General features: G+C 41.4%; 1 protein-coding gene across 1 annotated transcript in view; it reads left to right on the top strand.

The window, feature by feature from the left end:
* Window positions 1-22,147, top strand: part of beta-Man (beta-mannosidase) — a 249,878-nt gene that overhangs the window by 157,421 nt on the left and 70,310 nt on the right. Inside the window, exon 11 of the mRNA XM_090381630.1 lies at window positions 21,197-21,379. Within this exon, the coding sequence (XP_090237756.1) occupies window positions 21,197-21,379 (183 nt within the window). The remainder of the gene's footprint in view (window positions 1-21,196; window positions 21,380-22,147) is intronic.

Here is a 22,147-nt window from a genome sequence, read left to right as displayed (position 1 = left end):
TACTCCTATGAGTAATTTAAATCCTTCTTCTGGGGCCCCAGGCCCCTACCTAATCAATCGTCTGATGATAGAGCAATTATGCTAAAAGAGCCAGAACTAAGGAGAAAACGCCATCTGTGACACCTGTTTTCCTCATTCTCCATTCCACTGGAGAGCAGTCAATTGGGAAAATGTCACCTTTCTTTATCCAGAAACGATTAGAAGGGATGGCAGGTTCAACCAAATCCGTAAAATGGCTGCGTTCTGGAGATATTTTAATTGAAGCTTCAAATACAAATCAAGCCGAAAAAATTTTGAAAGCCACATCTATAGGGGATATACCCATCATCGTAACCCCTCACAAAACTTTGAACTCTTCATGAGGCGTCATATCAGAGTGGGATCTCCTTCACGTTTCTGAAGAAGAGATCTGCTCTGAATTAAAAGAACAAGGAGTAACAGCTGTCAAGTGAATATCTATGCGTAAGGATGGGAATCTCGTCCCTACCCGAGTTCTCATCCTAACATTTAACACCTCACAGCCTCCAAGTTCCATCAAGGCAGGGTACTTAAACTGCCCAGTGAGGATTTACTTTCCAAACCCACTGAGGTGTTTTAAATGTCAAAAGTATGGTCACTCACAAACAGCTTGTCATGGTAACCCTGCCTTTGCTCGATGCGGTACTAAAGATCACGAGAGCAAGGAATGTCTAGCTCCTAAGCCTAATTGTTCTAACTGCCAAGGAGAGCACCCTGCATACTCTCGAGCATGCCAGCGGTGGAAGGACGAAAAGGAGATCCAAAAATTAAAAACGGAGCTGAACATCTCCTACCTAGAGGCTAGAAAATGCTTACAACCAATAAATAGCGGGAAGCCTTCATATGCTCAGAAGGTTTCTGCGAAGTGCACTATCGGTACACAAACAGAGATGACTGCACCACCAAGAGAGTCATTCACTCTGATTGCATGCTATTTATTGAGTTCACAAAAGCCCACCAAAAAAACACAATCAGCTGCCACTCCTATATCCGTACCTCCTAGTGCTCCACCGCTACCAAAACCAAGTGGTAAAAAAGAGAAAACAATAATAACAGAAACAATGGATGTAGAGCACAAGGAGGTATCGGACGAACCAGTCTTGGAACTCTTTGTGGAGGAAGAAATGGATACCGGACAGCATCCATACTTCCCCAAAAGAGATAAACCCAAGACTGATAAAAGTAAGCCCTCAGCAACTTGGAAGCTGCCTGATTGACCCACCAAGCCAAAATAATGGCTAAACTCCTACAATGTAATTGTCATGGATTCCGACAAAATACTGATGACATCAAGGCCCTCCTGCAAAAGCACAAGCCCATTTGCTTTTGCTTGCAGGAGACTTACCTAAAGGAAAATGATGAACCCACCGTGCGCAACATCACAAATTTTCGTAAGGATAGAATTGCAGATGGTCCTGCTCGTGGAGGAGTCGCTATCCTTGTGGGCAACCAGACCCATTCAGCCCTTGCTAATTACAACCAGCATAGAGGCTGTTGCAATTCGCCTTACAGTGGGATTCCTATTAACTGTGTGCTCTATTTATTTTCCACCTGGGACTGACATCTCCCAGGAAGACCTTGATGATCTTGTAACGCAGATGCCTCCCCCTTTCTTCTCGGGGATTTCAATGGACATAATACTCTGTGGGGTAGTGCTAGCATTAACGGAAGGGGACAAGTCATAGAGCGTATGCTAAATGACAATGACCTCTCCCTTCTAAATATTGGAACAAACACATTCTTCCACATGCCTACCCGTACGTTTTCTGCCATTGATCTCTCTATCTGCTCCCCTTCTCTACTCCCTTCACTCACTTGGGAAGTGGAGGAGAACCCATATGGAAGTGATCACTTCCCTGTGATAACCTCGTTACACAGTGGGAGACCATGTCTTCCTTTCAGGTTACCACGGTGGAAGTTTGATCAGGCTGACTGGAGTGCCTTTCAACACCTGGCAAATTTTGACATCTCTGCAGTCATCAGGAGCCTATCAATGATGCAGTCACATACATAACAGAAAATATTGTCCATGCAGCTGCAACTACAATTCCAAAAACATCCACCTGGTTTCCTTCGTTTCCAAAACCATGTTGGAATTCACAATGCACAGCAGCAAAAAAGGCTCAAAATAAAGCATGGGGGATATTTCACCAATATCCTACCACGACCCACCTTATAGCCTTTAAACGAGCACGAGCCAAAGCACGCTACATCTACCATCAGAGTCAAAAGGAATCTTGGATCTGCTTTACTTCATCAATTACTCCGTCTACTAGTACAAAGTTGGTCTGGGATAAAATTCGGAAAATGAAGGGGAAATATACAGCACACCCCCTCATCGGTCCTGGAATATAATGGATGTGCAGAATGAGCAGAAGCCTGAAAAACAAGATACAGGATATTTCAGAGACTGCTGGAAGTCATTGCGGTACAAGTAAACACATGGGTTGTGTTAGGGTAGCTAAGAATAGAAACAGGTGCATGTATACTTGCGTGTACACTAATGCTAGGAGTTTAGTAAATAAATTTGATGAATTTGAGGTATTACTCAAAACATCAAAGGCAGATATTGTTGGGATATCAGAGACGTGGTGTCACACAGATATAAGGAATGCAGAACTGGAATTCGGGGAGTACAACGTCTACAGAAAGGATAGACAGGATAGGAAGGGAGGAGGGGTTATGCTATTAGTTAAAAAACACATAAAATCCAAGGAAGTGAAGCCAGTTGACATTGCTGGACAGTGCAGTGTTGAGTCAGTTTGGTGTGACATAAGCATAGATAAATCAAAATTGAGAGTAGGAGTGTGCTATAGGCCTAATGACTCTGATGAGTATAATAAGATACTGTACAGGGAAATAGAGTGGGCCAGTAAATCAGAGAGTCTTATAATGGGGGATTTTAATTTCCCAGATATTGACTGGAATTTGTGCGTTGGTCACTCACACACTAGCAAGGCTTTTGTGGATTTATTGGATGATTGTTTTCTACACCAGCATGTTCGGGAGGCAACTAGAGGGAGTAATACTCTTGATCTGATTATCAGTAGTGATTCTTCATGCATTAGGAATCTGCAGATAAATGAACCACTGGGTGGTAGTGATCACAGTGTGCTGAAGTGGGATTTACTCAAGGAGGTAACTACCATCAGAGGTAAAGGGAAGGGTTTTTGCTTTCGTAAAGGAGACTATGCTGGTCTGAGACAGTATTTAAATTCTATACAGTGGGACCAACTGATGATGTTACCAACAGCAAATTCAAAATGGGAAGCATTCAAGGAACTAATCTTGGAAGCTACCAGGCTTTACATACCAACCAAGAAATATTGTTCAAGGTTCAGGCCTAAATGGTTGTCAGATGAACTAATGAGACATATGGCAGAGAAGAAAAATGCATGGGATACATACAAATTAATGGGTGACGTGGAAGCCTATGATAGATATAAGTTGGTCTGTAACCAAGTCACAAAGGAGATTAGGCAGGCAAAGGCAGATTATGAGAAATCCTTGGCAAAGGATGCAAAGAAAAACAGAAAAGAGTTCTTTACCTATTTAAACTCAAGAAGGAAAGGGATGAATCAGATTGGTCCACTGGATGTTGATGGTTCAACAGTTGAGGATCCAGCTCAGGTGGCTAACAATCTAAACGAGTATTTTGCATCTACATTCACACATGAGGAGTTATTCAGGAAGGGGAATGTCGTAGGTGAAGTAAACATTGGCAGTGAGCTAGATGATTTTCTAATAACTGAGAGGAAAGTGGAGGAGAAATTGTTGAGGATAAACATAAAAAAGGCACCCGGGGTGGATGGGATCTATCCAGTTATATTAAAGGAGGCAGCAAAGGAAGTAAGCAAACCCCTAGCCATAATTATGAGAGCTTCTTTGGACTCAGGGGAGGTACCCATGGACTGGAGATGTGCAAATGTAACCCCAATTCACAAAGGAGGATCAAAGGCTGACACAAGTAATTATAGACCTGTTAGTTTAACTTCGGTTCCAGGAAAATTAATGGAGGCACTGGTTAAAGAAGCACTGCAGGATCATCTGGACAAGAATTCAGTTATAGCTCAGACACAGCATGGGTTTGTTAAGGGCAGGTCTTGTCTGACCAATTTGATTGGATACTATGATGTAGTCACAAAAGAACTGGATGCAGGGAATAACTTTGATATTATATATTTGGATCTTAGAAAGGCTTTTGATACTGTTGCGCATGGAAGACTGCTGCACAAATTGGAGAAGTGTAGCATTCGAGGCAAATTGCTGCTATGGATAAAGGGATGGTTGAGTGGCAGAAGACAGAGAGTGGTAATCAATGGACACTGCTCAACGTGGACTAATGTTATTAGTGGAGTTCCTCAGGGTTCAGTGTTGGGTCCATTGTTGTTTTCTGTATTTATAAATGATATTGATGATGGTGTATCAGGCTTAATGTCCAAGGTTGCAGACGATACAAAGGTTGGCAGGGTTGTTAAGGACACTACTGATACTATGCTGCTGCAACAGGATCTGGAAAGGTTGAGCAGATGGGCTGAGAGGTGGCAAATGAAGTTTAACATTGACAAATGTAAAGTACTACATATGGGAAACAGTAACCCCAGATCAACGTATCAACTCTGTGGTACTACGCTGACAGTGGTAGAGAATGAAAAGGACCTGGGGGTAATTGTGCAGGCAGATATGAAGTTCTCTGAGCAGTGCAGACGAGCTGCAAGAGTAGCTCATGGTGTCTTGTCAATGATATACAGGAATTTTTCTAGCAGGGACAGGGATGTGATTATTCCCTTGTATAAGACATTGGTCAGGCCACACCTTGAGTACTGTATACAGGTCTGGAGGCCTCATATCAAGAAGGATGTAGAGCTGCTGGAACGAGTACAGAGAAGGGCAACAAGATTAGTGAATGGAACAGAGGGTTGCTCTTACGAAGAAAGGCTTAAGTTTTGCAAATTACAGAGCCTGGAGACTATGCATCGCCGAGGTGATCTGATAGAGGTGTACAAGGCTTTGAATGGCTTGAGCATGCTCAATGCCGATGGGATTCTTCCTCTTGCTCAGAATAATCACCTGAGAGGGCATAAATTCAAATTGAGGAAGGACGGATGTCGGATAGATGTGCGGAAATTCGCCTTTAGCCAGCGGGCAGTTGGTTTGTGGAATAGACTTCCATCGCTTGTTGTGGAAGTTGATAGCCTAAACAAATTTAAGGCTCAGCTGGACAGGTATTTCGAACGAATTGAGGGGTGAAATGGGAGTAGTGGTTGTTTTTTTTTTTTTTTTTTTTTTTTGGCTGATGCTGAATAAGCTTGCTTTCTTGCATCATATGCCTCTACTAATGCTAATGTACTATTGCAGAATCTACTGCAATAGCCAATTCTCTTGGGGAAACTTTTTCTAACATCTCTGCAACATCTTACTCCCCAGATTTTCTGTTCTTAAAGCACAACAGTGAAAAACAGACCCTTAAGTTCACATCGAAGGGTTCCCACGCGTATAATCGGCCATTTACTAACCACGAGCTGAAAGCAGCACTTACCCATACAAAGGCTACCGCTGTTGGACCAGACAACATCCATTATGAAATGATAAAACATCTTTCACCAGAATCCATCGACCGTCTGCTCTTCTTGTACAACAGAATCTTTCTTGAAGAGCATTTTCCGGATACCTGGTGCAAAGCAACTATACTTGCTTTTCCTAAGCCAGGAAAGGATCCTAAATGTCCACAAAAACTATCGTCCTATTGCTCTGACCAGCTGTCTATGCAAAATATTGGAGAGAATGGTCAATGCTCATCTCTTGTGGTATTTAGAATCGAATGACCTTCTCTCCCGCTTTCAGTGCGGCTTCCTAAGAAACAGGTCCACATTGGACCACTTAATTAGACTGGAAACATCTATCCAAGATGCTTTCCTAAAAAGAGAACATTTGGTGTCCATCTTCTTCGACATGGAAAAAGCGTACGACACAACTTGGAGATTTGGTATTTTAAAAGACCTTTACAATCTCGGTCTAAGAGGTCACCTTCCCATTTTTATTAAAAAATTTTTATCCTGCCGTTATTTCCAAGTTCGTGTAGGATCCTCCATTTTGCGGCCCTTTTGCCAAGAGGAGGGGGTACCACAAGGATCTGTCTTATGTGTCATGCTTTTTGCCATTAAAATAAATTCTATTTCTGAACAACTTCCTCAAACTATAAACAGTGCACTCTACGTCGATGACTTCAGCATATTCTCTCAATTATGCAATATGAGGGTTATTGAGAGACAACTGCAACAAGCTATTGACCGTTCTAACTCCTGGGCCATGGCCAGTGGTGTCAGGTTCTCACCGGAGAAGACTGTTTGCGTACATTTTTGTCACAAACGTAACCTCCACCCTGAGCCTAAATTACGACTTGGACAAAGCACCATTCCAGTTGTATCAGAGGCGAAATTCCTGGGACTCAATTTTGACGAAAAGCTGACATTTGTCCAACACATTCATCAGCTACGCACAAAGTGCACAAGAGGGCTTAACATTCTCCGCTCTCTCTCTTCTACCTCTTGGGGTGCAGACCGATGCACTCTACTACGTCTATACCGTGCATTTGTACACTCAAAATTAGATTATGGGTCTCAGGTATATGCATCTGCCAGAAATAGTGCTGTTCGTTGGCTTGACCCCATCCATCATCAAGCCATTTGTATTGCTACTGGTGCATTCAGAACATCACCTGTCCAAAGTCTGTATGTCAAAGCAAATGAACCATCATTGTCGCTTCGACGAATGCAGTTGTCTCTACAATATGCTTTCAAGCTGAAGTCCCTGCCAGATTATCCCACGTGGACATCTGTTTTCAAGCCACGATGGGAAAATCTTTATAACACACGACGGACCGCCAATCGCCCATTCGGCATTCGTGTTCAAGAGCTACTCAATGAGCTTAACATCTCGGTAGACAAGGTTGCTCGATCACCAATGGAGCCCCTTCCACCCTGGCATGCACAAACACCAGCATGTGACTTCTCGCTCAAGATTGCGATGAAGTCTAATACTCCATCTTCTGTCTGCCTTCAGCTCTATTCACAACACCATGCAGAATATTCTGACTTCTTGCCGGTTTACACAGACGGCTCGAAGCCAGAATCGTATGTGGGATCTGCTGCTGTTTTTCCAGGTAATACCATATCAGAGCAGATACCCCTTGACTGCAGCATTTACACTGCAGAGGTGCATGCTATAGAGTTAGCTCTAGATCACATAAGAAAACACCAATACCAGTGGTGCATTATATATGCCGATTCAGTGAGTGCACTACAGGCTTTATCAGTGGTGTCACGCACTAATCATCCAACCCTGGATCATTTCTGCTGAAAATGATTTGGCTGACATTGCAGCCAAATCGGCACCCCTGACGGATAATCTTGACCTGTTAGTCCCCTATACAGACTACAGGCAAGTGATCTGTAGTAACCTACAATCTCTGTGGCAAGATTCGTCGCATCGCCTGGTTACTACAAACAAACTATGTCGGATTAAGCCTGCGATCCATCCTTGGCAGTCCAGCTTATGCAGGGATCGCAAAGAGGAAGTTGTTCTTGCTTGGCTCTGCATAGGACACTGTCATGTGACACACTCCTTTTTGCTGAGGGCTGATGACCCTCCTATGTGCGAGCAATGTGACACCATTTTATCTGTTCAACATTTTTTATGTGACTGTACCAGTTTTAGAAATGCTCGTTTAACCGCTTTTAACCATCTGGCTGAGCCGTATACACTCAGTCAGATTTTACCCAACAATGACAATGTGTCTGCTATTTTTAGCTTTCTAAAATCGGTAAACCTTTTAACTCACATTTAAAAAATCTACCTTATTATTGTTACTTGTTTACTAATATTTGTCTTTTACAGTTTATACGTGTTTTTTATAACCTGACTTAGTGAACTAATTCATTAGGTCACTGAAAGTTTTACTTTTTTTATGACAAGGTTTTGGCACATTATAGCCTCAGTTGCTAACGCGCCAATAAAACACAACCAACCAACCAGCATTAGCATTAGTAGAGGCATATTATGCAAGAAACTAAGCTTATGCAGTATCAGTCCAAAAAAAAAAAATAATTTCCACTTCACCCCTCCATTCGTTCAAAATACCTGTCCAGCTGAGCCTTAAATTTATTTAGGCTATCAACTTCCACAACAAGGGATGGAAGGCTGTTCCACCAACCAACTACCCGCTGGCTAAAGACAAATTTCCAGACATCTATCCTACATCTGTCTTTCCTCAATTTGAATTTATGCCCTGTCAGGTGATTATTCTGAGCAAGAGGCAGAATCCCATCAGCATTCAGCATGCTCAAACCATTCAAGGCTTTATACACCTCTATCAGATCACCTCGCTGGTTCCTAGCCTCCAGACACTGTAATTTGCAAAACTTAAGCCTTTCTTCGTAAGAGCAACCCTTTGTTCCATTCACTAACCTTGTAGTCCTTCTCTGTACTCGTTCCAGCAGCTCTACAACCTTCTTGAAATGAGGCCTGCAGACCTGTATACAGTAATCAAGGTGTGGCCTGACCATTGCCTTATACAACGGAATAATCACGTCCTTATAACTACTAGAAAAATTCCTATATATCATTGATAAGACACCATGTGTGTGTGTCACTCTTTGATCCCATTTGTAAATTAGGGATACAATTGCACATCTCCAATCAGTGGTGACCTCACCTGGGTCCAAGGATGCTCTCATAATTATGGCTAAAGGTTTACTTACTTCCTTTACCACCTCCTTTAATATAACTGGACAGATCTCATCCACCCCCAGGTGACTTTCTTATGTTTAACTTCAACAACTTCTCCTTCACTTGGCTTTCAGTTATTTCAAAATCGCTTAGCTTCCTGTTAGAGTTTAATAAACTTTTGGGCTCCAATTCCCTACAGAATTACTATTGTGTGAATGTAGATGTAGATGCAAAATACTCATTCAGTGCGTTAGCTATCTGAGCAGGATCATTAACAGACGAACCATCTATATTCAGGGGAGGTACCCACAGACTGCAGATGTGAAAATGTAACCCCAATTCACAAAGGAGGATCAAAGGCTGACACAAGTAATTATAGACCTGTGAGTTTAACTTCTGTTCCAGAAAAATTAATGGAAGCACTGGTTAAAGAAGCACTGCAGGATCATCTTCACAAGAATTCAGTTATAGCTCAGACACAGCATGACTTTGTTAAGGGAAGGTCTTGCCTGACCAATTTGATTGGATACTATGATGCAGTCACAAAAGAATAGGATGCAGGGAATAAATTTGATATTATATATTTGGATCTTAGAAAGGTTTTTGATACTGTTGCACATGGAAGACTGCTGCATAAATTGGATCAGTGTGGCATTGGTGGCAAATTGTTGCTATGGATAAAGGGATGGTCGAGTGGCAGAAGACAGAGTGGTAATTAATGAACACTGCGCATCATGGACTAATGTTATTAGTGGAGTCCCTCAGAGTTCAGTGCTGGGTCCATTGTTGTTTTCTGTATTTATAAATTAGCATTAGTAGAGGCATTTGATGCAAGAAAGCAAGCTTATGCAGCATCAGCCAAAAAAAAAAAAAAAAACCCACTTCCACTTCACCCCTCTGGTCGTTCAAAATACCTGTCCAGCTGAGCCTTAAACTTATTAGGCTACCAACCTCCACTACAAGGGATTGGAAGTCTATTCCACCAACCAACCACACGCTGGCTAAAGGCAAATTTCCGCACGTCTATCTTACATCTGTCTTTCCTCAATTTCAATTTATGCCCTCTCAGGTGATTATTCTGAGCTAGAGGAAGAATCCCATCAGCACTGAGCATGCTCAAACCATTCAAGGCTTTATACACCTCTATCAGATCACCTCACTGGTGCCTAGTCTCCAGACACTGTAATTTGCAAAACTTAAGCCTTTCTTCGTAACAGCACCACTTTGTTCCATTCACTAATCTTGTTGCACTTCTCTGTACTCGTTCCAGCAGCTCTACATCCTTCTTCAAATGAGGCCTCCAGACCTGTATACAGTACTCCAGGTGTGGCCTGACCATTTCCTTATAAAAGTGAATAATCACCTCCTTATCCCTGCTGGAAAAATTCCTGTATATCATTGACAATACTCCATGAGCTACTCTTGCAGCCCGTCTGCACTGCTCAGAGAACTTCATATCTGCCTGCACAACCACCCCCAAGTCCCTTTCATTCTCTACCACTGTCAGTGTAGTACCACAGAGTTGATACGTTGTTCTGGGGTTGCTGTTTCCCATGTGAAACTTGGACTTTACATTTGTCAATGTTAAACTTCATTTGCCACCTCTCAGCCCATCTGCTCAACCTTTCCAGATCCTGTTGCAGCAGCATAGTGTCAGTAGTGTCCTTGACAACCCTGCCAACCTTTGTATCGTCTGCAAACTTGGACATTAAGCTTGATATACCATCATCAATATCATTTATAAATACAGAAAACAATAATGGACCCAACACTGAGCCCTGAGGGACTCCACTAATAACATTAGTCCACGATGAGCAGTGTCCATTGATTACCACTCTCTGTCTTCTCTCCCTCAACCACCCCTTTATCCATAGCAGCAATTTGCCTCCAATGCCACACTGCTCCAATTTCTGCAGCAGTCTTCCATGTGCAACAGTATCAAAAGCCTTTCTAAGATCCAAGTATATAATATGTCCAAGTTTGCAGATGATACAAAGGTTTCAGGGTTGTCAAGGACACTACTGACACTATGCTGCTGCAACAGGATCTGGAAAGGTTGAGCAGATGGGCTGAGAGGTGGCAAATGAAGTTTAACATTGACAAATGTAAAGTACTACACATGGGAAACAGCAACCCCAGAACAACGTATCAACTCTGTGGTACTACACTGACAGTGGTAGAGAATGAAAGGGACTTGGGGGTGGTTGTGCAGGCAGATATGAAGTTCTCTGAGCAGTGCAGACGGGCTGCAAGAGTAGCTCATGGAGTATTGTCAATGATATACAGGAATTTTTCCAGCAGGGATAAGGAGGTGATTATTCCATTGTATAAGGCAATGGTCAGGCCACACCTAGAGTACTGTATACAGGTCTGGAGGTCTCATTTCAAGAAGGATGTAGAGCTGCTGGAACGAGTACAGAGAAGGGCAACAAGATTAGTGAATGGAACAAAGGGGTGCTCTTACGAAGAAAGGCTTAAGTTTTGCAAATTACAGTGTCTGGAGACTAGGCACCAGCGAGGTGATCTGATAGAGGTGTATAAAGCCTTGAATGGTTTAAGCATGCTCAGTGCTGATGGGATTCTTCCTCTCGCTCAGAATAATCACCTGAGAGGGCATAAATTCAAATTGAGGAAAGACAGATGTAGGATAGATGTGCGGAAATTTGCCTTTAGCCAGCGGGTGGTTGGTTGGTGGCACAGACTTCCATCCCTTGTGGTGGACGTTGATAGCCTAAATAAGTTTAAGGCTCAGCTGGACAGGTATTTTGAACGAACAGAGGGGTGAAGTGGAAGTGGGGTTTTTTTTTGGCTGATGCTGCATAAGCTTGCTTTCTTGCATCAAATGCCTCTACTAATGCTAATGCTAATATCAAAGCTATTCCCTGCATCCAGTTCTTTTGTGACTGCACTATAATATCCAATCAAATTGGTCAGGCAAGACTTCCCCTTAACAAAACCATGCTGTGTCCGAGCTGTAACTGAAGTCTTGTCTAAATGATCCTGCAGTGCTTCTTTAACTAGTGCCTCCATTAACTTTCCTGGAACAGAAGTTAATCTCACAGGTCTATAATTACTTGTTTCAGACTTTGATCCTCCTTTGTGAATTGGGGTCACATTTGCACATCTCCAGTCTATGGGTACCTCCCCTGGGTCCAAGGAAGCTCTCATAATTATGGCTAAGGGTTTGCTTACTTCCTTTGCTGCCTCCTTTAATATAACTGGATAGTCCCATCCACCCCGGGTGCCTTTCTTGTGTTTGTCTTCAACAGTTTCTCCTCCACTTTACTCCCAGTTATTTCAAGATTCTGTAGCTTACTGCTAGAGTTGAATACACCTCTGGCATTCCCCTCGCTGAATAACTCCTCATGTGTGAATGTCGATGCAAAATATTCATTTAGTTTGTTAGCTACCTGAGCAGGGTCATCAACAGTTGACCCATCAATATCAAGTGGACCAATCTGATTCATCCCCTTCCTTCTAGAGTTTACATAAGTAAAGTAAAGAACTCTTTGCGGTTTTTCTTTGCATCCCTTGCCAAGGATTTCTCGTAATCTGCCTTCGCCTGCCTAACCTCCTTTGTAACTTGGTTGCATATCAACTTGTATCTATCATAGGCTTCTGTGTCATGTGTTAATTTGTAAGTATCCCATGCATTTTGATGCTCTGCCATATGCCTCATTAGTTCATCTGACATCCATTTTGGCCTAAACCTTGAACAATATTTCTTAGTTGGTATGTAAAGCCTAGTAGCTTCCAAGATAAGTTCTTTGAATGCTTCCCATTTTGAATTTGCTGTTGGTAACATCATCAGTTGGTCCCACTGTATAGAATTTAAATACTGTCTCAGTCCATCGTAGTCGCCTTTACGGAAGCAATAACCCTTCCCTTTACCCCTAATGGTAGTTACCTCTTTGAGTACATCCCACTTCAGCACACTGTGATCACTGCCACCTAGTGGTTATTTATCTGCAGATTCTTAATGCATGAAGAATCACTGCTGATAATCAAATCGAGAGTATTACTCCCTCTAGTTGCGTCCTTAACATGCTGATGTAGAAAACAATCATCCAGTAAATCCAGAAAAGCCCTGCTAGTGTGTGAGTGACCAGCCCCCAAATTCCAGTCAATATCTGGGAAATTAAAATCTCCCATTATAAGACTCTCTGATTTACTGGCCCACTCTATTTCCCTGTACAGTTTCTTATTATACTCATCAGAGTCATTAGGCCTATAGCACACTCCTACTCTCAATTTTGATCTCCCAATGCTTATGTCACACCAAACTGACTCAACACTGCACTGTCCAGCGATGTCGACTGGCTTCACTTCCTTGGTTTTTATGTGTTTCTTAACTAATAGCATAACCCCTCCCCCTCTTCCTATCCTGTTATCCTTTCTGTAGACGTTGTACTCCCCAAATTCCAGTTCTGCATCCCTTATATCTGTGTGACACAACGTCTCTGATATCCCAACAATATCTGCCTTTGATGTTTTGAGCAATACCTCAAATTTATTTACTAAACTCCTAGCACTGGTGTACACGCAAGTATACCTGCACCTGTTTCTATTCTTACAGATACGATAGGAGGGAGTATATGATGAGAGCCTTGTCGATCAATTCGGCCCTGGAAAGATTGTGCAAGGCTCAAGGGGTAGAATTTTTTTCAGCCTGGAATGTACTTGTTAACAGGAGAGATTGCTTCTACAGGGATGGGATACACTTAAATAGAAAGGGTGCAAGAATATTTGCTGATGCTATCGAGGCAGTGTTAGGTGGCTCGGAAAACTGCTAGCTTGGGGGAAGACAAACACTAATAGATTAACAGTAGCCACTGGCAGAGGTGAAAGAGATTCTTGCACTGCTTCTATTGGAATGAGCAGAAGCCTGAAAAACAAGATGCACGATATTTCAGAGACTGCTGGAAGTCATTGCGGTACAAGTAAACACATGGGTTGTGTTAGGGTAGCTAAGAATAGAAAGAGGTGCATGTATACTTGCATGTACACCAATGCTAGGAGTTTAGTAAATAAATTTGATAAATTTGAGGTATTACTCAAAACATCAAAGGCAGATATTGTTGGGATATCAGAGACGTAGTGTCACACAGATATAAGGAATGCAGAACTGGAATTTGGAGAGTACAACGTCTACAGAAAGGATAGACAGGATAGGAAGGGAGGAAGGGTTAGGCTATTAGTTAAAAAACACATAAAATCCAAGGAAGTGAAGCCAGTCGACATCGATGGACAGGGTAGTGTGGAGTCAGTTTGATGTGACATAAGCATAGGTAAATCAAAATTGAGAGTAGGAGTGTGCTATAGGCCTAATGACTCTGATGAGTATAATAAGATACTGTACAGGGAAATAGAATGGGCCAGTAAATCAGAGAGTCTTATAATGGGAGATTTTAATTTCCCAGATATTGACTGGAATTTGTGGGTTGGTCACTCACACACCAGCAGGGCTTTTGTGGATTTATTGGATGATTGTTTTCTACACCAGCATGTTCGGGAGGCAACTAGAGGGAGTAATACTCTTGATCTGATTATCAGTAGTGATTCTTCATGCATTAGGAATCTGCAGATAAAGGAACCACTGGGTGGCAGTGATCACAGTGTGCTGAAGTGGGATTTACTCAACGAGGTAACTACCATCAGAGGTAAAGGGAAGGGTTTTTGCTTTTGTAAAGGCGACTATGATGGTCTGAGACAGTATTTAAATTCTATACAGTGGGACCAACTGATGATGTTACCAACAGCAAATTCAAAATGGGAAGTATTCAAGGAACTAATCTTGGAAGCTACCAGGCTTTACATACCAACCAAGAAATATTGTTCAAGGTTCAGGCCTAAATGGTTGTCAGATGAACTAATGAGACCTATGGCAGAGAAGAAAAATGCATGGGATACATACAAATTAATGGGTGACATGGAAACCTATGATAGATATAAGTTGGTCTGTAACCAAGTCACAAAGGAGATTAGGCAGGCAAAGGCAGATTATGAGAAATCCTTGGCAAAGGATGCAAAGAAAAACAGAAAAGAGTTCTTTACCTATTTAAACTCAAGAAGGAAAGGGATGAATCAGATTGGTCCACTGGATGTTGATGGTTCAACAGTTGAGGATCCAGCTCAGGTGGCTAACAATCTAAATGAGTATTTTTCATCTACATTCACACATGAGGAGTTATTCAGGAAGGGGAATGTCGTAGGTGAAGTAAACATTGGCAGTGGGCTAGATTATTTTCTAATAACTGAGAGGAAAGTGGAGGAGAAATTGTTGAGGATAAACATAAAAAAGGCACCCGGGGTGGATGGGATCTATCCAGTTATATTAAAGGAGGCAGCTGATGTTTTCACAGACATTCTCTCAGATATGCCAGACAAGCTGTACTTGCTACCTGGGAGTCTAAAACGCTGATGGAACTGATATTCGGGTGACACTCAAGTCAAGTGGACCCAATTTCGGCGAAGTCCGGACGGTCTGTGACAGCCAAATCCTCTGCTTGCACCTTCACGATGGTGGGACTGTTAGTAATCCTGGGTATAACCTCTATGCATAAGTACATGGTGGGTGACCACCCAGGTGTAAACCAACGTAAGCAGGGGATCGAGGTGTGGCGCCCACACCGCATGGAGGAATGCCGCCCCTCTATGTTACCAGGCAGTACTAGGTGGTAGATGACTCTCATCAACCGGTGAAATACCACCACTTTGCTTATTGGAGTCGTGAAGTGGTGTAACCCATGTTTAGTCTCTAGAGCTAAGTTCCGGTCAACCCTTCCCTACCTCTTCCATCATGCAGTATGATTGATGACTTTTGAGGTTACGATGAACGTTGTGGCGAGATCCAATATTCCTTACATTTCGAGGGTACAGCTCTAAAACAGTATTCGCAGGTCGGCGCTAGTTAGTACACCGGACTGAACCTATTGGTAACTCTCTAGGAAGCTTCCGGATCAGCTAGTGTATAATCTTGCTACCTCTACTCTGCCAGATAGTAAATGGAGGGAGTCCGAGTAGTGTGTATGCGGGGAGCATTGTCGAGGCCACGTTATGTCAAGGATCTGGGTATATTCTTACCACATGTACACCATATCCAAAAATTTCATTACTTCATACAGCATGTCCCACCTACTTTTTCTTACTATTGAATACACCATGAATTGTCAAACTAATAGAGCAAGCTTATCTGCGAAAAGATCTAAACCTCCCAAAGACTTCCTAATTCATTTCACAAACATACGTGGTCTCAATTCTAATCTCAACAATGTCCATTTTCACTTGCAGTTTGCCAAACCCCATGTACTTTTTCTGACAGAATCTCAGTTATCGGTTGATTCATCTACTGCTCATCTCAGATGCCCAAATTATTCGCTGTATGATTCCTTTCGCCTCAAAGGTGGTACTTGTGCATATGTCTGTTCTCCAGGTCCTGATGGTATTTCTCCACTTGTTCTCAAAACCTGTGCTCCCGAACTTACTCCTATTCTTTTCCACCTTTTTTCACTTTCTTATTCCAAAGGTGTTTTTCCTTCTGCTTGGAAATTTGCTCATTTGCCAGTTCCTAAAAAGAGTGACAAATCCCTCCCATCCAATTATCGTCCCATTGCAATTACTTCTACTCTTTCTAAAGTAATGGAGAAATCGATTAACCGCCAACTCTTAAACCACCTAGAAACCTTCCGTCTGATCGACGATCACCTGTATGGATTCCATCAGTGTCGATCCACTGGAGATATTCTGGCTTATGTTACCCATTTATGGACTAATTCAATGGAAAGGTTCGGTGAAACACAAGTAGTTGCTCTTGACATCTCAAAGGCTTTTGATTGTGTTTGGCATAAAGGTTTTCTAAACAAGCTTCCATCTTATGGTTTGCCAACTGTTTTTAGTAATTGGTTATCCAGTTTTCTCTCTGATCGCTCACTGAGGGGGATGGTAGATGGCTCTCTGTCTTCTAACTTCTCCACTAATGCCGGTTTCCCCCAAGATTCAGTTCTTTCCCCCACTCTTTTCCTCTTGTATATCAATGACCTTCTGCCATTGACTGGAAATCCTATCCATAGTTTTGCCGATGATAGCACATTGCATTCAACTTTCCATTTTGAGAAACCTTGTCCTGCTCAATCAGCTGCAACTTCTCGAAAATCTGTTACCAATTCCTTAAATGCCGATCTTCAGGTAATTCTCCAGTGGGGCAAAAACAACTTAGTTGATTTCAACCCTTCTAAAACTCAGTCTTGTCTTATATCTCGCAAAAAGGATTCTTCTGCTCCCTATGCTTATCTTTAGTGACACTCCGATTTCTAGGCAAAATGATATATCTCTTTTGGGGATTACCCTGACTTCTAATCTCTCTTGGCACAAGCACATTACAAATATTCCTTCCTCTGCATCTAAAAAACTTGGTTTTCTCTTTCGCTCTATGCGTTACTTTTCTTCCAAACAGCTGCTCACTCTGTATAAATCGCAAATCCGCCCTGCCATGGAATATTGTTCCCACATCTGGGGTGGTGCCTCCAAAACCTCTCTCAGGCTTCTTGATTCCATTCAGAAGAGGGCAGTTAGGTTAATTAATGATTCATCTCTAACAGAGTCTCTCCACTCGCTTTCTCATAGACGCACTGTTTCTGCTGCATGCCTCTTCTACAGATACTGCTATGGGCACTGTTCTTCTGAATTGGCTTCTATAATTCCTGCTCTCTCTTTCAAAACAGTCCGAACACGTGCCGCCACTAGCCAACAACCATTTACTGTCCAACTTCAAACCCACAGAACCAACTTTTCATCTTCCTCATTTGTTCATTCAACTGGCGTTTTCTGGAACAACATTCCTTCATACGTATTTTCTGAAAATTACAATCTACAGAAGTTCAAGTCCAATGTCAACAAATATCTTCTTTCATCTTCTTAACCTCAAACCCACACACGGTACTAAGTACTATAGGTTCTAATACCTCTCGTGTTTCGGGTTCACATAAAAAAAAAAAAAAAATTGGCCAGGCAAGACTTACCCTTAACAAAACCATGCTGTGTCTGAGCTATAACTGAATTCTTGTCTAGATGATCCTGCAGTGCTTCTTTAACCAGTGCCTCCATTAATTTTCCTGGAACAGAAGTTAAACTCACAGGTCTGTAATTACTTCTGTCCGCCTTTTATCCTCCTTTGTGAATTGGGGTCACATTTGCACATCTCCAGTCTATGGTACCTCTCGTAAGTTCAAAGAATCTCTCATAATTATGGCTAAGGGTTTGCTTACTTCCTTTGCTGCCTCCTTTAATATAACTGGATAGATCCCATCCACCCCGGTTGCCTTTTTTATGTTTATCCTCAAGAATTTGTCCTCCACTTTCCTCTCAGTTATTACAAAATCATCTAGCTTACTACCAGAGTTTACTTCACCTCTGGCATTCCCCTTCCTGAATAACTCCTCATATGTGAATGTAGACGCAAAATACTCGTTTAGTTTGTTAGCCACCTAAGCAGGATCCTCAACTGTTGAACCATCAATATCTAGAGGACCAATCTGATTCATCCCTTTCCTTCTAGAGTTTACATAGGTAAAGAACTCTTTTCTGTTTTTCTTTGCATCCTTTGCCAACGATTTCTCATAATCTGCCTTTGCCTTCCTAATCTCCTTTGTGACTTGGTTGCAAACCAGCTTATATCTATCATAGGCTTCCTTTTCACCCATTAATTTATATGTATCCGCTGAATTTTTCTTCTCTGCCATATGTCTCATTAGTTCATTTGATATCTATGTAGGCCTAAACCTTGAACAATATTTTTTGTATATATGCAAATTCTAGTAGTTTCCAAGATAAGTTCTTTGAATGCTTCCCATTTTGAATTTGCTTTTGGTAACATCCTCAGTTGGTCCCCCTGTATAAAAATTAAATACTGTCTCAGACCACCGTAGTCGCCTTTACGAAAGCAAAAACCCTTCCCTTTACCCCTTATGGTAGTTATCTCTTTGAGTAAATTCCACTTCAGCACACTGTGATCACTGCCACCTAATGGTTCATTATCTGCAGATTCTTAATTAATGCATGAAGGATCAATACTGATAATCAGATCAAGAGTATTACTCCCTCTATTTGCCTCCTGAACAAATCTGATGTAGAAAACAATCATCCAATAAATCCACAAAAGCCTTGCTAGTGTGTGAGTGACCAACCTACGAATTTCAGTCAGTATCTGGGAAATTAAAATCCCCCATTATAAGACTCTCTGATTTACTGGCCAACTCTTATTTCCCTGTACAGTTTCTTAGTATACTCATCAGAGTAATTAGGCCTAAAGCACACTCCTACTTTCAATTTTGATCTCCCAGTGCTTATGTCACACCAAACTGACTCGACACTGCACTGTCCAGTGATGTCGACTGTATTCACTTCCTTGGATTTTATGTGTTTCTTAACTAATAACATAAAACCCCTCCTTCCTTCCTATTCTGTCTATCCTTTCTGTACACATTGTACTCCCCAAATTCCAGTTCTGCATTCCTTATATCTGTGTGATAACACGTCTCTGAGATCCCAACAATATCTGCCTTTGATGTTTTGAGCAATACCTCAAATTCATCAAATTTATTTACCAAACTCCTAGGATTGGTGTACACGCAAGTATAATGCAACTGTTCCTATTCTTAGCTAACCTAACACAACCAATGTGTTTACTTGTACCGCAATGACTCCCAGCAGTCTCTGAAATACCCTGCATCTTGTTTTCCAGGCAGCTGCTCATTCCAATAGAAGCAGTGCAAAAATCCCTTTCACCTCTGCCAGTGGCTACTGTTAATCTATTAGTCCTTGTATCCCCCCAAGCTAGCAGTTTTCCGACCCACCTAACACTGCCTTGATAGCATCAGGAAATATTCTTGCACCCTTTCTATTTAAGTGTATCCCATCCCTGTAGAAACAATCTCTCCTGTTAACAAGTTCAGAGCAGGCTGAAAAAAATTCTAGCCCTTGAGCCTTGCACAATCTTTTCAGAGCCGAATTGATCGACAAGGCTCTCAGCATATACTCCCTCCTAACATGTCTGGGCAGAATTGCAAGCACTTTCAAATTCAACCCTAATTCACAGCTTTTTTTTGAACAGTGACCTGTACTTGTTAAGTAATTCTGCCGGTCTCCTACTCTTAATATCATTAGTGCCAACGTGTACAACTATATCACCTTTTGTACCCTTAAGAGTTGATATCCATTCCACATCATCATCAACCTTTGTCCCTGGCAGACATACCCTGGTCCTGTTCCACCTATCCTTTTTACATAGCATGTTCCCCATTTCCCTGACAATAGAGTCACCAACAACTACTACTTCCTGTTGGACCAGTGCATTCTGCCTTGGAGGTTGCCACTTTATTGCGTGATGACCAAGTGCGAGCTCTTGCATTGATGTGAGCAGCTGAGAGCTTGATGGGCCCCTCAATTTAGATTCTTCGAGGACATCCACCCTGTCCTTCAAGCTCTCATATTGGCCCATAACAATGCTGAGAGTTGTTGCCTGATTTCCTTACACTTCTTACATCGCGCACACACAAAGACATCCCCCATGGCAATATCATGTCCCGTACTCGATTGCTCCACAAAAATCATGCAAGCAGTGCATTTTAAAAGGCTGTGATTTAGAGGGCAACTGCCCCCCCTCAGTTCTCCCATGAGCCGTAGCACTCCCATTAGCTTGAGCCTTTTGCTTTTCTGCTCTGGTCTGAGTCATGATTTCGATATAGCAGCCATGAGAGCAGAGGGTCATGGATACCATATTGCTTAAGTTTTTCCAGAGGTTTTTCGTGCAACTTTATAAATGCCTTAGATATATCTGTGTAGACTGCGTCAACTTGAAGGTGATTATGAAGCACTTCTGAGGTGTATTGCCAGAAAGGAAGCAAATTTGTGACTACAGACTTGCCACCAGAAACCATGTTGGTTCTGATCAATGAAAGGCCTGAAGAATTCAAAGAGATGTTTGTGTACTGCTGTGTCGGAGAATTTAGCCAGACTGTTTTGCAATGATATGGGTCTGTAATTAGTTACATCATTTTTATCACCTTTCTTGAAAATTGGAACTATATTGACCTGCTTAAAGTGCTTAGGATACTTCCTCTGCCTGAGAGACAAGTTGAATATCCGCAGTATGAGGGGTTTTAAGGTAGCGACAGTCATTTTCCAAAATAAGCCAGGAATGTTATCTGGACCTCTAGTATTGTATTGGTTGATGAAAGATATTAAAAATAATTTGCTTTTCTTTTATAACGTATATGCAGTATGTAACTACAGGTAAGCCATGCCCTAAACACAAATGTTTAGCAAATGGAAAAAGCTTCTTCTGTATTTTCTCATGTTAAGTTTCATATGTATTGATTATTTATTTATAGCTCATTTAAAAATAAAATTCACTTTTACACTTGTATTGACCCATTTTTGTTTTCTTACCTTGCAGTTCATTTCTACAATTACAGAGGTGATAGCTGGGATTGGACAACATTTCCAACTCCACGATTTGCATCTGAATATGGTTATCAATCTTATCCATCCTATGAGAGTTTTGCTAATGTTTCCAAACCAGAAGATTTGACTTACCCATTTAGTACATTTTTAAGTCACCGTCAGCATTCACTAATGGGTAAGATAAAATGAGTTACTTAAATCTGACATTGAAAACCTCCTAGATAAACTCCAGAATGTATGATAGGTGAGGTTAACAGTTTAATTGAGCAAAGAAATTAGTTAATTTCTTTGCTCAGACAATTGGAATCATGGAATTTCTTTTACAGACAATTACATGATTTCAGTTTGTATAAACATTATAAGATACAGTAGACTGTTGAAATAATGGCACCCCAAACAACGGCACATTGAGATCGGATATTTACATACAGTGCAGGTGTCTTTCAGTGCCACAAAAAAAGAAAATGACAAGTCATGATTACTTTTTTTATTTAAATTCGCCATCTTGAAAGTGAGTTCTGTACTGATATCACGGATTATAGTGCTGTTTTACATTTATTTTAAATTAAAACCCCCTCACTGTGGCTCCTGAAGTTAATCAACCTCATACAGAGAAGAAAAGAAGAATAATTAAGAACGTTAAAGCTTAGTGACAAACTTGATATGATAATGGAAAATAGATTGGGTTTAAGTGGGAGTGTATTAATGGCAAAATATAATATTGGATCATTGACATTTTTGTTTTTTATGTGCAGTTAATAAAATTGCATTCTTAATCTTTCTATTTCTTCTTTAGCCTCATTTGTTTATAATTTTATTTCTTCATTAAATATATTAAAAATAAAACTTTCTAGATAATGGAAAAATCGAAATAATGGCATCTTGAATCCCCGAAAGTGCCATTATTCTGAAAGTCTACTGTAATATGTAACAAAGTCACTGA

The sequence above is a fragment of the Mastigoproctus giganteus genome, chromosome 9 (genome assembly GCF_048544385.1).
Source record: "Mastigoproctus giganteus isolate SK-2022 chromosome 9, ASM4854438v1, whole genome shotgun sequence".
NCBI classification, from domain to species: Eukaryota; Metazoa; Arthropoda; class Arachnida; order Uropygi; family Thelyphonidae; genus Mastigoproctus; species Mastigoproctus giganteus.
The sequence above is the reverse complement of the archived record's forward strand: the minus strand, read 5'-3'. Positions and strand labels throughout refer to the sequence as shown.